Here is a 13689-nt window from a genome sequence, read left to right on the forward strand (position 1 = left end):
CGCAGAGGAGTCTGATCCGGCCCGCCAGGTTTTTTGGGCAGTGAGCGCAGCCGAGGTGTTACAGTAGGAATTAGTAGTTCAGATAGTCCGGCCCTCCAGCTCTCTGAGGGACCGTGATCTGGCCCCCACTTTAAAAAGTTTGAGGACCCCTGGCTTATATGAACAGGACAAGTATATGAAATTTTAAGAAATGAGCCGGGACTGGTTTGGCTCAGTGGATAGAGTGTCGACCTGCGGACTGAAAGGTCCCGGGTTCGATTCCGGTCAAGGGCATGTACCTTGGTTGCGGGAACATCCCCAGTGGGGGTGTGTGCAAGAGGCAGCTGATCGATGATTCTCTCTCATCGATGTTTCTAACTCTCTGTCCCTCTCAATTCCTCTCTATGTAAAATCAATAAAATATATTAAAAAAAAAAAAAAGTTAAGAAATGAGTACCCTGGCTTTTTCAGGGTGGGTATTGTTGCAAAACACATTTCACATTTTAATTAAGGCAAATTATTTAGTGAATAAAGAAGATTGGGCAAGCAGGAAAATGGAGCTCTCACACTGTAATTAAGAATGCATCAGCCCAGCTGGTGTGGCTCTAGTTGAACATCAACTCATGAACCAAGAGGTCACTGGATAAATTCCCAGTCAGGGCACATGCCTGGGTTGCAGGTTTGATCTCCAGTAGGGGTTGTGCAAGAGACAGCCAATCAATGATGTTTCTCATGGATATTTCTATCTCTATCCCTCTCACTTCCTCTGCTTAAAAAAAAAAAAAGGCTGACCACTGTGGCTCAGTAGTTGAGCATAAATCCATGCATGAACCAACAGATCACTGGTTCAACTCCTGGTTAGGGCACATGCCCAGGTTGGGGGCTCAATCCCCAGTTGAGGGCATGCAGGAGGCAGTCGATAGATGATTCTAATTATTGATATTTCTTTCTCTTCCTCTCTAAAAATCAAAAACATATCTAAAAAAAAAAAAAAGAACGCATTAGAAAAAGAAACAACAGCAATGTATTAGAATGGAGGCAGGCAGCTGGTTATTGTTTTACCACAGAGGACAATATAAAAAAACAGCAACGTGGGCTAAGACTGCCATCATTTTTCAGTGGGTACAGTCAAAGCACTGTTATCTCCTTCAATGTTATAAACTCTTTGAGACAAATACCTAACATATTCTCAGAATTCAAGAAAGGCTACCAGAGAAGAGAAAGTGGAGAAAACATCCATTGCCTTTTGGCTTTCCAAAATTAAACTTTGGCCGAAGCCGGTTTGGCTCAGTGGTAGAGCGTCAGTCTGCGGACTGAAAGGTCCCAGGTTTGATTCCGGGCAAGGGCATGTACATTGGTTGCCGGCACATCCCCGGTGGGGGGCGTGCAGGAGGCAGCTGGTTGATGTTTCTCATCGACGTTTCTAGCTCTCTATCTCTGTCCTTCCTCTCTGTAAAAATCAATAAAATATATATATATATAAAAAATTAAACTTTGGTGGAATTTTGGCAAAACTCAAGAGCTTATTCACCTCGCTTGTGTGACTTTTTTTTTTCTCCCCAAACTAGAGGCTCAGCGCATGAAATTTGTGCATGGGTATGGTCAGTTAGCCTGGCCTGTGATCAGGGCCATCTTCCCTAGCTGTCTGCAGCTGGCTCTGCCCTACGCCACCACCTACCACTGGTTTCCCATTTATCATCAGATGATCAATGCCTGATGGCCAGGGGAAGGGACTGAGAGGTTGGCTGTTCCTGCCTGCTCCTTGGCCCCGCCCCCACCATGGGTGGCCATCAGGTGATGGAGCCTGCCAGCCAGAGGCGGTCAGTGCGCCTCATAGTGACTGGTCCAGCAGTCGTTCTGGCTGTTCTGCCATTAGGGTCAATTAGCACATTACCCTTTTATTACAGGATAGAGGCCTGGTGCATGGGTGGGGACCAGCTGGCCTGCCCTGATAGGGTGGGCGGGTCCCCACTGGGGGATGGGGCTGACCTGGGTGAGGGGCCACCAGGGGTTTGCAGGCCAGCCAAGCCTCCAAACAGGGTGGGAGTTCTTGTAGTGGGGCAGGGCCGGCCTGGGCAAGGGGCTGTAGGGGTTTGCAGGCTGGCCACAGTGGGCATCATAGCGACCAGTTGTTCTGGTTGCTGGCTTTTATATATATATATATATATATGGATGGTTGTTCTCAGCATGGGGTTTGGGGCCTATAGCTTAATACAAAAATTATTGGGGACTGCCCTGGCCAGGTTTCTTATCTGGTAAGAGCATCTTCCTGATAGGCCAAGGCTGTGGATTCAATCCCTGATAAGGGCACATACAAGTATCAACCAATGAATAAATAAGAGGGACAACAAATTGATGTTTCTCTCAACAAAAACAAAAAAACAAAAAAAAAAAAAAAAAAAATCAAAAATTTATTGGGAAAAATATTTCAATTAGGGAAGAGAGAAAAATAGTATCTTCCTATTTTTAGTTCCCAATATATTTAAAGATCTTTTAAAAGCATAAGAGTGTTAAACATTTTCCCTGTTTCCTTTGTATGTGAAAAAAATTTCAAACTGATGGGAAGGAGCCAACAAAAATAAAGCCTGAAATTTCTTCATGCTGCTCAGTACATCTACATTCTCTGGAGACCTGCATCAAACAGGATTCTTACAGAACAGAATCTATGCTACCAAAATAAAAGTCCAGAATAATAACGGAAGATTGCTGAGGAAAGTAGAAACTCACTGCTATTTTGAATTATGAGTAAAGGCAAATAGGTCACATTAAATATGAATGCAAAATCTTTTTTTTTTTTTTTAGTCTCTAACCTTCACAGGGACACTTTATATTTCCTAAAATGAGAGCATAACAAGGAGGCAGAGAAAAAGATCTGCATTCCCTCTCTGCCATGCCTTAAGGATGAAACCTGGAAAGATAGATTCATTGTACCTGATTATGTTTCCACTGCCAAAGGATGTCATAAGGAAGCTGGAAGTCAATTCTTTTTTGCCTTAGATACTTTCCTGAAACAAAAACAACAATAACAAAAAACTTAATTTAAACATCTACTGATACACAAGATCTAATATGCACTAACTAGAAAAATAAAAATCTAATTTTTAGCTTTATGGATTTTTCCATCACTAATGTTTAATTTTTACTTATTTTTTTCATACTAAAGACACATTTTAATCGTTTATATAAAACACTAGCATAAGTTACTACCAAACAACTAGCATAAGTCACTAAAGACACATTTTAATCATCTATATAAAACAACTAGCAAATTTACTACCAAAAATACAGGACATTATGAAGCAAACAAAACACTAAGAATTTAATAATATTATTATTATTTTTTAAACTTTTTATTGATTTTTAGAGAGAGGAAGAAAATAGAGAGATAGAAACACTGATGAGAATAAAACATCATCAGCTGCCTCCTGCACGTTCCTCCCAAACCCAAGAATCAAGCCCTCAATCCCAGCATATTCCCTAACCAGAGATTGAACCAGTGTTCTTCTGGTTCATGGGTTGACATTCAACCACTGAGCAACACCAGCTGGGCAAGAATTGTTTATTAAAATTACTACCTAGAGCACCTGGCATCTATTCTCCTTCATTATTTAAAAAAAATATATATATTTTATTGATTTTTTACAGAGAAGAAGGGAGAGAGATAGAGAGCTAGAAACATCGATGAGAGAGAAACATCGACCAGCTGCCTCTTGCACACCCCCCACTGGGGATGTGCCCGCAACCAGTGTACATGCCCTTGACCAGAATCGAACCTGGGACCTTTCAGTCCGCAGACCAACACTCTACCACTGAGCCAAACCGGTTTCGGCTATTCTCCTTCATTATTAAGCACAATATAAAGCTGATTATAAAAAGGGGAAGAATAGCCCTAGCTGATTTGGCTCTGTGGATAGAGGGTCAGCATGCAGACTGAAAGGTCCCAGGTTCGATTCCAGTCAAGGACACATGCCCAAGTTTTGGGCTCAATCCCCAGTAGGGGGCGTGAGGAGGCAGCAGATCAATGATTCTCTCTCATCATTGATGTTCCTATTTTTCTCTCTGAAATCAATAAAAATGTATTTTAAAAAGGGGGAAAGTATAAGAGTTTTTAATAATAGGATTCCCTGAAACTCAATAGTGTTTAAATGGATTTTCATAATTAACTTCTTAAATATTAAAATATTACTATTTAAAGTCAATTTCAAAACCCCCTTTCTACCTTAAAAAGGCTTCTTCAATTTCCTTACTTTATATCACCCTTCTGCATTTTTTTGAAGGAATATTGTTCAATATTTTATTGATCAATTGAGAAAACAGATGTTAAAGATTTATATAATACATGTTTATGGTTTGAAAGCAATTTCTCAAAAACATAACAAACCTATATATAGAGAAAATTTAAAAATCATATCTATCATTCACTTGTATAAAATCAATTTCCTATACGAGTAGAGAAAAATCAATTAAAAAATAACAACTATTTAAAGTTAAAAACATATATAATGTTTAAGTTAATAGTTAAAATAAAGTTAAATATTTTTAAGTGTGACAAGAATACATTGCTGTTTTTCAATAAAGATGTTTTGCAAGATCTTTCTATATTAATAAAGTAGTTGATAGTTTCACTAAAATGTTCTTTCCCTTATTTTTTCCCTTCTCTCTAAAAATTGATGGAAAAATAGTGTCAGGTAAGGATTAACAACAACAAAAAACTGAAAGCAGAGTTCTCAAAGAGAATAGTAAACTAATGTTCATAGCAGCATTATTCAGAATTGTAAAAAGGTGGAAACAAATGTCCACTGACAAATGAATGAACAAACAAAATGCAGGGTTCTGGCCAGTTTGGCTCAGTGGCTGGAGCGTTGGCCCATGGACTGAAGGGTTGTGGGTTTGATTCTAGTCAAGGGCTTGTACCTGTGTACAAATCAAATAAAAACAGAAAAGTGGTTCTATTTCTGGGCTATGTATGCTGTTCCATATATGAATGCCAATACCCCAGTTTTGATTAAAAGTACTTTATAACCAAAACCGGTTTGGCTCAGTGGATAGAGCGTCGGCCTGCGGACTGAAAGGTCCCAGGTTCAATTCCAGTCAAGGGCATGTACCTTTGTTACAGACATATCCCCAGTGGGGGGTGTGCAGGAGGCAGCTGATCGATGTTTCTCTCTCATCGATATTTCTAACCCTCAATACCTCTCCCTTCCTCTCTGTAAAAAAATCAATAAAATATATTTTTAAAAAAATGCTTTATAGTAACTCTTGAAGTCTGATAATGTCATTCAATAAGTTTTATTGAAAGATCATGTTGAAGATTCTAGGTCTTTTGCATTTCCATATGAATTTTAGAACCAGTTTATCAGTTTTTATAGAAAAGCCTACTGGTTATATAATTTATATCGTACCAAATATTTCCAATCTCTGAATGTGGCATATTTCTCCATTTATCTATGTCTTTCTCAGATAATTGTTTTCATTTTTAGGGTAAAATTTTAGGTATGTTTATTTTTAAAAAATTTTATTCATTGACTTTAGAGCAAGAGAAAGGAAGAGAGAAACTGTATGGGGGGAAATGCAATGAATGCAGGAATTCAACTTATTTACATAATGTAGTCTATTCAGATTTTCTATTTCATCTTGCATCAGTTTTAAGTATTTTTAAAGGAATTTATCCATTTCATCTACATTGTTCAATGTCCTGGCCTAAGGTTATTCAGAATAATCCCTTATTAGCTTCTTAATGACAGTAGGACCTGTTGCATGGATACCAGTAATTTGTGTTCTCTTACTTTTTTCTTGCTCAGTGCAGCTAGAGGTTGTGAATTTTGTTGCTCTTTTCAAACCTCTAATATTTTATTGATTTCTACTCTTTATTATTTACTTATTTCTACTTATACCCCAGTTTTATAGAAATGATTGGGATGGCTTTGCTCTTCTAACTGACATTGAGTATTTGGTTATAGTAAGTCAAGGGGAAGGGGTAGTCACTCTGTGTTAGTACAAAATAAGTTTCACATAATCCTCACTATTCAGGATGAAAGCAGTTTCAATATGTAGATGAAAATGCTAAGATGTAGAGTAGATAAGTAAATTGTCCAAGGTCAAATAGCTACAAGAGTATGGAATGGGAAGAAGAGTTCATATGTGCTTGATTCTAAGGTGTGTCAAGGGTTCCCCAAGATTACCCTTAGGTTTGGTGATTCATAGGACTCAGCATATAGTTATACTCATGGTCATTATAGCAAAAGGATACATAGCAAAACCAGTAAAGATAAAAAGGCAACTGGGCAAAATATGGATGCAACCAGGCACAGATTTAAAGTTCTCTCCTAGTGGAGTCACATAAGATGAAATCGCTGACAAGGCTTTGTGACATTTGTGAAACATTGTCTATCAAGGGAGATCATCAGAAATTCATTACTCAATGTTTTAATTGGTGGCTGGTCATATAAGTACCCTCTGCCTAGAATGTACCAAAAATACAGACTTTTAGAATGAAAGCAGGTGTTCAGTGGAAACCATAGAATTTACACACAGTAAAACACTGCTATTACTATCTAGGGATTTTATCTCAATAGAGGAAACTGTGTATGGTTTTCAAGTTCCTTTTTTTTTTTTTTTAATATATTTTATTGATTTTGTACAGAGAGGAAGGGAGAGAGGTAGAGAGTTAGAAACATCGATGAGAGAGAGTCATCGATCAGCTGCCTCTTGCACACCCCCTACTGGGGATATGCCCGCAACCAAGGTACATGCCCTTGACCGGAATCGAACCCGGGACCCTTCAGTCCCCAAGCCGATGCTCTATCCATTGAGCCAAACCGGTCCTAGCGGTTTTCAAGTTCCTTGATGCCAGGTAACAGCCAATCTAGCAAGAAGGAGGTTCTAAGAATAAAAGTCTTAAGTCTGCTATGTTAATTCTTTTCTGCACAGAGCCCTATGTTCTTTCCATTATATTAGGAAAGCAGTCAAGGTTTGGCATAAGTCTGAATGACTTACAGTGAATGGCAACCTAGGTTGATGGTTTGATCTCTGGTTGGGGTACATACAGAAGGTAACCAATTGATGTTTCTTAGCTCAATGTTTCTCTCTCTCTCTTAAAAATAAATAAAAGCATATCCTTGTTTGAGAATTAAAATTTATTTCCCTAAGATAAATAAACTTGATTTTATTAAACATTTTAAAAATAAATACTGCCAAAACCGGTTTGGCTCAGTGGATAGAGCGTCGGCCTGCGGACTGAAAGGTCCCGGGTTCGATTCTGGTCAAGGGCATGTACCTTGGTTGCGGACACATCCCCAGTGGGGGGTGTGCAAGAGGCAGCTGATCGATGATTCTCTCTCATCAATGTTTCTAACTCTCTATCCCTCTCTCTTCCTCTCTGTAAAATATCAATAAAATATATTTAAAAAATAAAAATATTACTTTACATTTATTGAATATGACTCCAATGGTAAGCTGCATTTGATTTTGTTTATATATCTATTTTATTCATATAACTAATATAGCAAAGACAGAGATAAACCCAGGTCTAGCTGACTCTCATGCTCTTTGTTTACATGATATTGGCTGTGACCAGTTTAAAACAGCTGAGTATCCACCCTCTCTATCCTATATAATAAAGATGTAATATGCAAATTGGCCCTCATGCTGTTGCACAAGATGGCCAGCAGGGGAAGGTAGTTGTGGGCTATCAGGCCTGCCGGAGAGGGCAGTTGGAGGGGACCAGGCCTGTGTGGGAGGGCAGTTAGGAGTGACTGGGCTGGCCAGCGAGGGCAGTTAGGGGCAACTAGGCCTGCAAGGGAGAGCAATTGGGGGTTACTGGGCCAGCATGGGAGGGCAGTTGGGGGGCGATCGGGACAGCAGGGAAGGGCAGTTGGGGACAATCAGGCCGGCAGGGCAGCAGTTAGGTGTCGATCAGGCTGGCAGGGAAGCAGTTAGGCCTTTATCAGGCTGGCAGGGGAGTGGTTAGGAGTGAGCAGGCTGGCAGGCAGGCGAGCAGTTGGGAGCCAGCAGTCCCGATTGAGAGAGGGATATCTGGCTGCCGGGCCTAAACCAGCAGTTGGACATCACCCGAGGGGTCCACGATTGGAGAAGGTGCAGGCTGGGTTGAGGGACACTGTGCACTGGGCCTCTATTCCTATCTTAAACGATTATTTGAAAAACAAAATAGCACACCCACAAAAAATATATATTGTGCAACAGTCTGATTTAAAGTCCTGTTTCAGCCTTGGCTGGGGGGCTCAGTTGGTTGGAGTGTAGTCCATACACAAAAAGGTAGCATGTTCAATTCCCGGAAGGGGTGCATACAGAAGGCTCTAACATCAACGGTCCTTTCTCTCTCTCTCTCTCTCATCAATAAAAACATATCCTAGAAGGAGGATTTAAAGAAAAGATAAAGTCCTGATTCACCAGAGAAAAGAGCCACTACTTGGATAAATTTTTCTATTTTTTATTTACTGAGTACAAATTAGTCTTATTAGAACTAAAGTGGAGATGCAGAGATAAAATCTTTATTTAAATAAAGGAATTTCCATTCTAGACTTGTTAACCACTAATTCATGCCAGAGACATGACAAGAAATATTAATCTACCCATCATTCCCCCCTTTCTCCCTTGGAATTAACTGTTTCCTTCATTCCCTTGCATAGTTAGAGTTTCATCCAAGATCTAAGTTAATTTCCCAAACAGGATAAAACCAGTAAGACCAAAATGGCTGTGTTTTCCTTTAAACGGGACTTGTAAATTACTTCTTATTTTCAAAGCTATTTATCACTAGCAGGTTCTAGGAAATAGCACAATCTGCTAAGAAACTGCTTCCATTGCTACGCATCACTAATAAAAACAAAAGGTTCTTTTAAGAGAACTTTGGCATTATGCCTAGAGAACATGGAGCTGAACTCTTACCTTCATTAAGTACTAGCATAGTTACTGAGCTAAGAATTAAGCCTTGTAACTCTATGTTGTAGTTACACCATTCTCCAGTCACTCAATATACAATAACTCACATTTATTGCAAAACTTGTCTAAACCTGCCACTTTAAATACCTTATGATGTTGGGCCCTTTAGGGAGAAAAAGGAGATTCAATAATCATAAACCAGAGAAGAGTCCCTAATCAAAAGGGTCAAGAGAGTCATAGTTTAAGAGAACATTATAGTGCATAGGATCAACATCTGCTACACAATAAGTTGTTCCTGAGAAAAAACTGTCATCTACATTCAGCAATTTATCCTAATTTCTCTTTCTCTTCTTTCATTTATACAACAAAAAATTAGGCACTGGGAAATCAAAGGAGAATAAGAAAGACAAATGATCCTATTATGCTTTTATTATATAGGATAGGGGAGTCAGATAAAAATTAATAAAGTATAGTAATTATCCTATATAGTAATTATCCTATATAATAAAAGCCTAATATGCTAAGTATCCAGTCATCTGGTCAGCTGTTCAACAAATTATAATATGTTAATGATATGCTAAGGCTGCTCAACCACTCACTATGACATATACTGACCACTAGGGGACAGTCAACTGGCTGACCAGATGCTATGATGTGCACTGACCACCACGGGACAGATTCTCTGATCAGCAGGTTAGCTTGCTGCTGGGGTATGGCCCATCAGGACTGAGACAGGCCTAACAATCTGGCCTATCAGGACTTAGACAGGCCTGACAATCTCCTACGTCTCTCCCTGGCCCCAATAGTGCACCGGTGAGTTCCCTCGGCCTGGCCTGCACTCTCTCACAATCTGGGACCCCTCGGGGAATATTGGAAAATTGGTTTTAGCCTGATCCCACATGCCAGGTCAAGGGATCCCACTAGTGCACGAATTCATGCACCATGTCTCTAATAGATTATAAAAAGAAAAACAAGGTTCTGTGATGTAGAATAAAGGAAGAACCCTCCATGATGGACAATCATGAGAACAATTTTATTGTATTTTTTATTTGTTATTATTTTAAAGATTTTTAAAAATTGATTTTTGGACAGAGAGGAAGGGAGAAAGAGAGAAAGAACACTGATGTGAGATCAAGAGCTTGTATGCATATATATGCAATAGAGGTCGGAACGGGGGATCTCCGCTGGCAAGCGCCTTGGTTGGCCTGGTACCCCCATACCCTGTTGGGGCCTGCACACAGCTCCTGCATTGAACGCCTGCCTCCTGGTGGTCAGTGTGTGTCATAGTGACTGGTTGCTCCACAGTTCAGTCAATTTGCATATTAGGCTTTCATTATATAGGATAACCCATGGACAAAGACAACAGTGTGGTGAAGGTCTGGGGCGGAGGCTGGGAAAGAGTGGGGGTGGGCGAGAAAGAGTCAATGGGGAAAAAAAGAGGACATATGTATTATTTTCTTCCTTTTAAAAAAATATATTTTATTGATTTTTTACAGAGAAGAAGGGAGAGGGATAGAGAGTTAGAAACATCAGTGAGAGAGAAACATCAATCAGCTGCCTCCTGCATGCCCCCTACTGGGGATGTGCTGCAACCAAGGTACATGGCCTTGACTGGCATCGAACTGGAACCCTTGAGTCTGTAGGCTGATGCTCTATTCACTGAGCCAAACCGGTTTGGACATGTAATATTTTCAATGAAGATATTGATGGGCTGCCTCCTCCAAGCCCCTACTGGAAATAGAGCCTGAAACCTGGACATGAGCCCCGATAGGGAATTGAACTCGAAGCCTTTTAGTGTATCGGAAGACACCCAACTGAGCCACCCTGACCAGGGCCATGAATGCAATTTTAAAGAAAATTATATATAAGCTGATATTGTCAGCTAATCCTTAAAGAATGAGAGGAAAACAAACATGAGAAGAGTTTGAAGGGATTTCCAGGCAATGGGAATAAGTATAGCAATCTTCTTGAGGGAAAGAGCTTGGTATATTCTAGGATTTGAAAGAAGACCAGCATGGCCTAATACAGTGAATAAGGGAAAGATAGGAATAGATATATGGGAATAATGGGGTAGCCAGGGGCCATATCATTCTTAAAAGTCAGAATAAGCAGTGCATCAATTTCTCCAATGGTAAGCCACTGAAAGGTTTTAAGTATAATCTGTTCAAGTTATGAAATCATTTCTCTTTTTATTGTGTGGAGAGTGGATTGGAAAACTGGAAGGAAACAATGGAAGCGGAGAGCCGAAGCCGGTTTGGCTCAGTGGTAGAGCGTTTGTCTGCGGACTGAAAGGACCCAGGTTCGATTCCGGTCAGGGGCATGTACGTTGGTTGTGGGCACATCTCCAGTAGGGGGTATGCAAGAGGCAGCTGGTCGATGTTTCTCATCTACGTTTCTAGTTCTCTGTCTCTCTCCCTTCCTCTCTGTAAAAATCAATAAAAATATATTAAAACAAACAAACAAACAAACAATGGAAGCGGAGAGATCTATTAGAAGGCTATGGCATAGTGGCATGGGCTTGAATGATGGCAATGGAACTGGGAAAGGAGGATATATTTTAAGAATGGAAATAAAAAAACTTGGAGATGGACTGGATAAGGTGTTGAAAAAATGGGAAGAATTTAGGATGACTTCTAGGGAGTTTTTACTTATTTGGTATGCTTTATAGTAGGACCCTAGGAGGTACTATTACCCAGATGCTAAACAAGGCCTTGACATATCCTCTTAAAAAAAAAAAAAAAAATCTTGCCTAATTTTCAAGCAGATAAAGATTAGGAAAAGCATGGGGCCTATTTCCTTTGTTACATATCCATAAATAATCTCACTCCTTTTGAGATATGAAAGTGGACTGATGAATAGTTGGGTTTTTCAAGATGACATATTTAGGGAATCAAATGCTACAGGTATAGAGTTGTTTACTGAAACTCCAGTGAGTAAGATTTATGTAATTTTGACTCCTAGACAGTAAAGAGTTTGCAGAATTTTTTAGAGTTAAGTATAAATTAAATAGTAAAAAATAAAAATAAAAAGAGCTTCACCCCAATAGATATAAATAAATAATAGCAAGAATGCCGGAACATTTCACCCAAACTCAAGAAATAACCCATTTTTTCTGACAATATACTGTGTATACTCACCAACATGGATTGGGGCTGGAAATAATCCATATTCATGCTCTCCTGGAGAGTATTCCAGCTTTTCTTTCTTTAACTGAATCAATCGGCTCTTTGGACTATGATTAAAAAAAAGAGAGAGAGAGGCAATAGCATTTTCTCATTCTATCAAGACTATTTGCTTTAATAGTACCTTAAATATTTTTGTTTGATTTTAGAGAGAGAGAGGAAGGTGCGGGTGGGGGGAATAGAGACAAGAAAACATTGATTAGTTGTTCTACTTATTTATGCATTTATTGGTTGACTCTTGTATGTGCCATGACTTTGGATTGAATCTGCAATCTGAGTGTATTGGGTCAATGACTTACCTTGCCCTGGATTTAGTCTTAAATGCATATTTTTGGAGGGACAGATACTAAGTACCTTCATATATTTTTAAAATACATGTTTTTGGAATAGCCTTTTAGGAATTACACATAAGGAAGAGCAACATTAGTATTCTCCAATAGTTTTGCAGAAGAAACCTCATTTTCAGATTTGATCCTAATGATAACCATATATTTTACTAACGATTTATCCTGTCTAATAATAGGGAATATGCTAATTGACTCTCACACCATCACAAATATGGCAGCGCCCACAGCCACAAGATGGAGCACCCAGTCCCTTCAGCCCCCAGCTGCCCAGGGCTGGCCCAAGGCTCAGGCAAGCCACAGATGGCAGTTGCCCAGCCACCCAGAGCCACCCTGGGCATGTGCCCTAGATTGGAATCGAACCTGGAACTCCTCAATCCACAGGTCGACACTATATCCACTGAGCCAAACAGGCCTAGGGCATCTATCACATTTTAAATATTTTGTTACATGTGAGCTTGGCAGAGTAGCAGATTTAGAGAGAGAATTAGTTTGTTTTTGTTAATTTGTGTTGGAGATTCTGAACACTCCTAGCATTTTCTGTGATATAATCATTTGTTTGTATGACACTGCTAGTTCAAATAACTCAGGAGAAAAATCTTTATACCTGTAGGAATGAAGAGTAGCTACTTCAGATATAAAACTACTAAGTTATAGTAAGGTAAACAGTAAATTTTTGTGCTAGGTGTTTCCTTTTGACCTGTGGCTTAAGTTGCACATTTCTATGACACAAGATTTGTATATTGCACTGTGCGCACACAGCCCAAAGTCAAATCATCTATCACCATACATTAAGCCCTTTACCATTCCCACTACCCTTTTCTCCTTGGCAACCACCACACTGCTGTTTGTGTTCCCGAGTTTCAGTTTTATACCCCACATGAATGAAATCATAAGGTTCTTAGCTTTTTATGGTCGAATTATTTCACTTAGGTACATCCATGTTGTTGCAAAAGGAAGTATTTCACCTTTTTTATGGCTGAGTAATATTTCATTGTGTACATGTACAACATTTTTATCTAATCCTCTGTCGCAGGACACTTTGGTTTATCTACATGTCTTGACCACCGTGAAAAATGCTTCAAAGAACATAGGGGTGCATTTATTGTTGCAAATAGATTTTTTTTTGAAGTATATACCCAGGAGAAGGATTGCTGGGTCAGGTGGTAATTCTAGTCTTAAGTTTTTGAGGAATTGCCAATTTCCACAGTGGCTGTACCAGTCTACATTCCCACCAGCACAACCTCTTTTCTCCATCACTTCTCGAACATTTGTTATTACTTATC

The 13689-nt window shown here is 39.4% G+C and overlaps 1 protein-coding gene across 5 annotated transcripts in view; it reads right to left on the reverse strand.

Moving 5' to 3' along the window:
- Positions 1-13689, reverse strand: part of ASH1L (ASH1 like histone lysine methyltransferase) — a 93510-nt gene that overhangs the window by 26183 nt on the left and 53638 nt on the right. For all 5 annotated transcript variants that reach the window (XM_084866669.1, XM_084866667.1, XM_084866668.1 and 2 more), the window contains 2 exons: positions 12015-12109; positions 2911-2984 (listed from right to left, as the gene is read on the reverse strand). In XM_084866669.1, coding sequence (XP_084722795.1) covers positions 2911-2984; positions 12015-12109 — 169 coding nt within the window. The remainder of the gene's footprint in view (positions 1-2910; positions 2985-12014; positions 12110-13689) is intronic.

The sequence above is a fragment of the Pipistrellus hanaki genome (genome assembly GCF_964339955.1).
Source record: "Pipistrellus hanaki genome assembly, chromosome: 18".
NCBI lineage: Eukaryota > Metazoa > Chordata > Mammalia > Chiroptera > Vespertilionidae > Pipistrellus > Pipistrellus hanaki.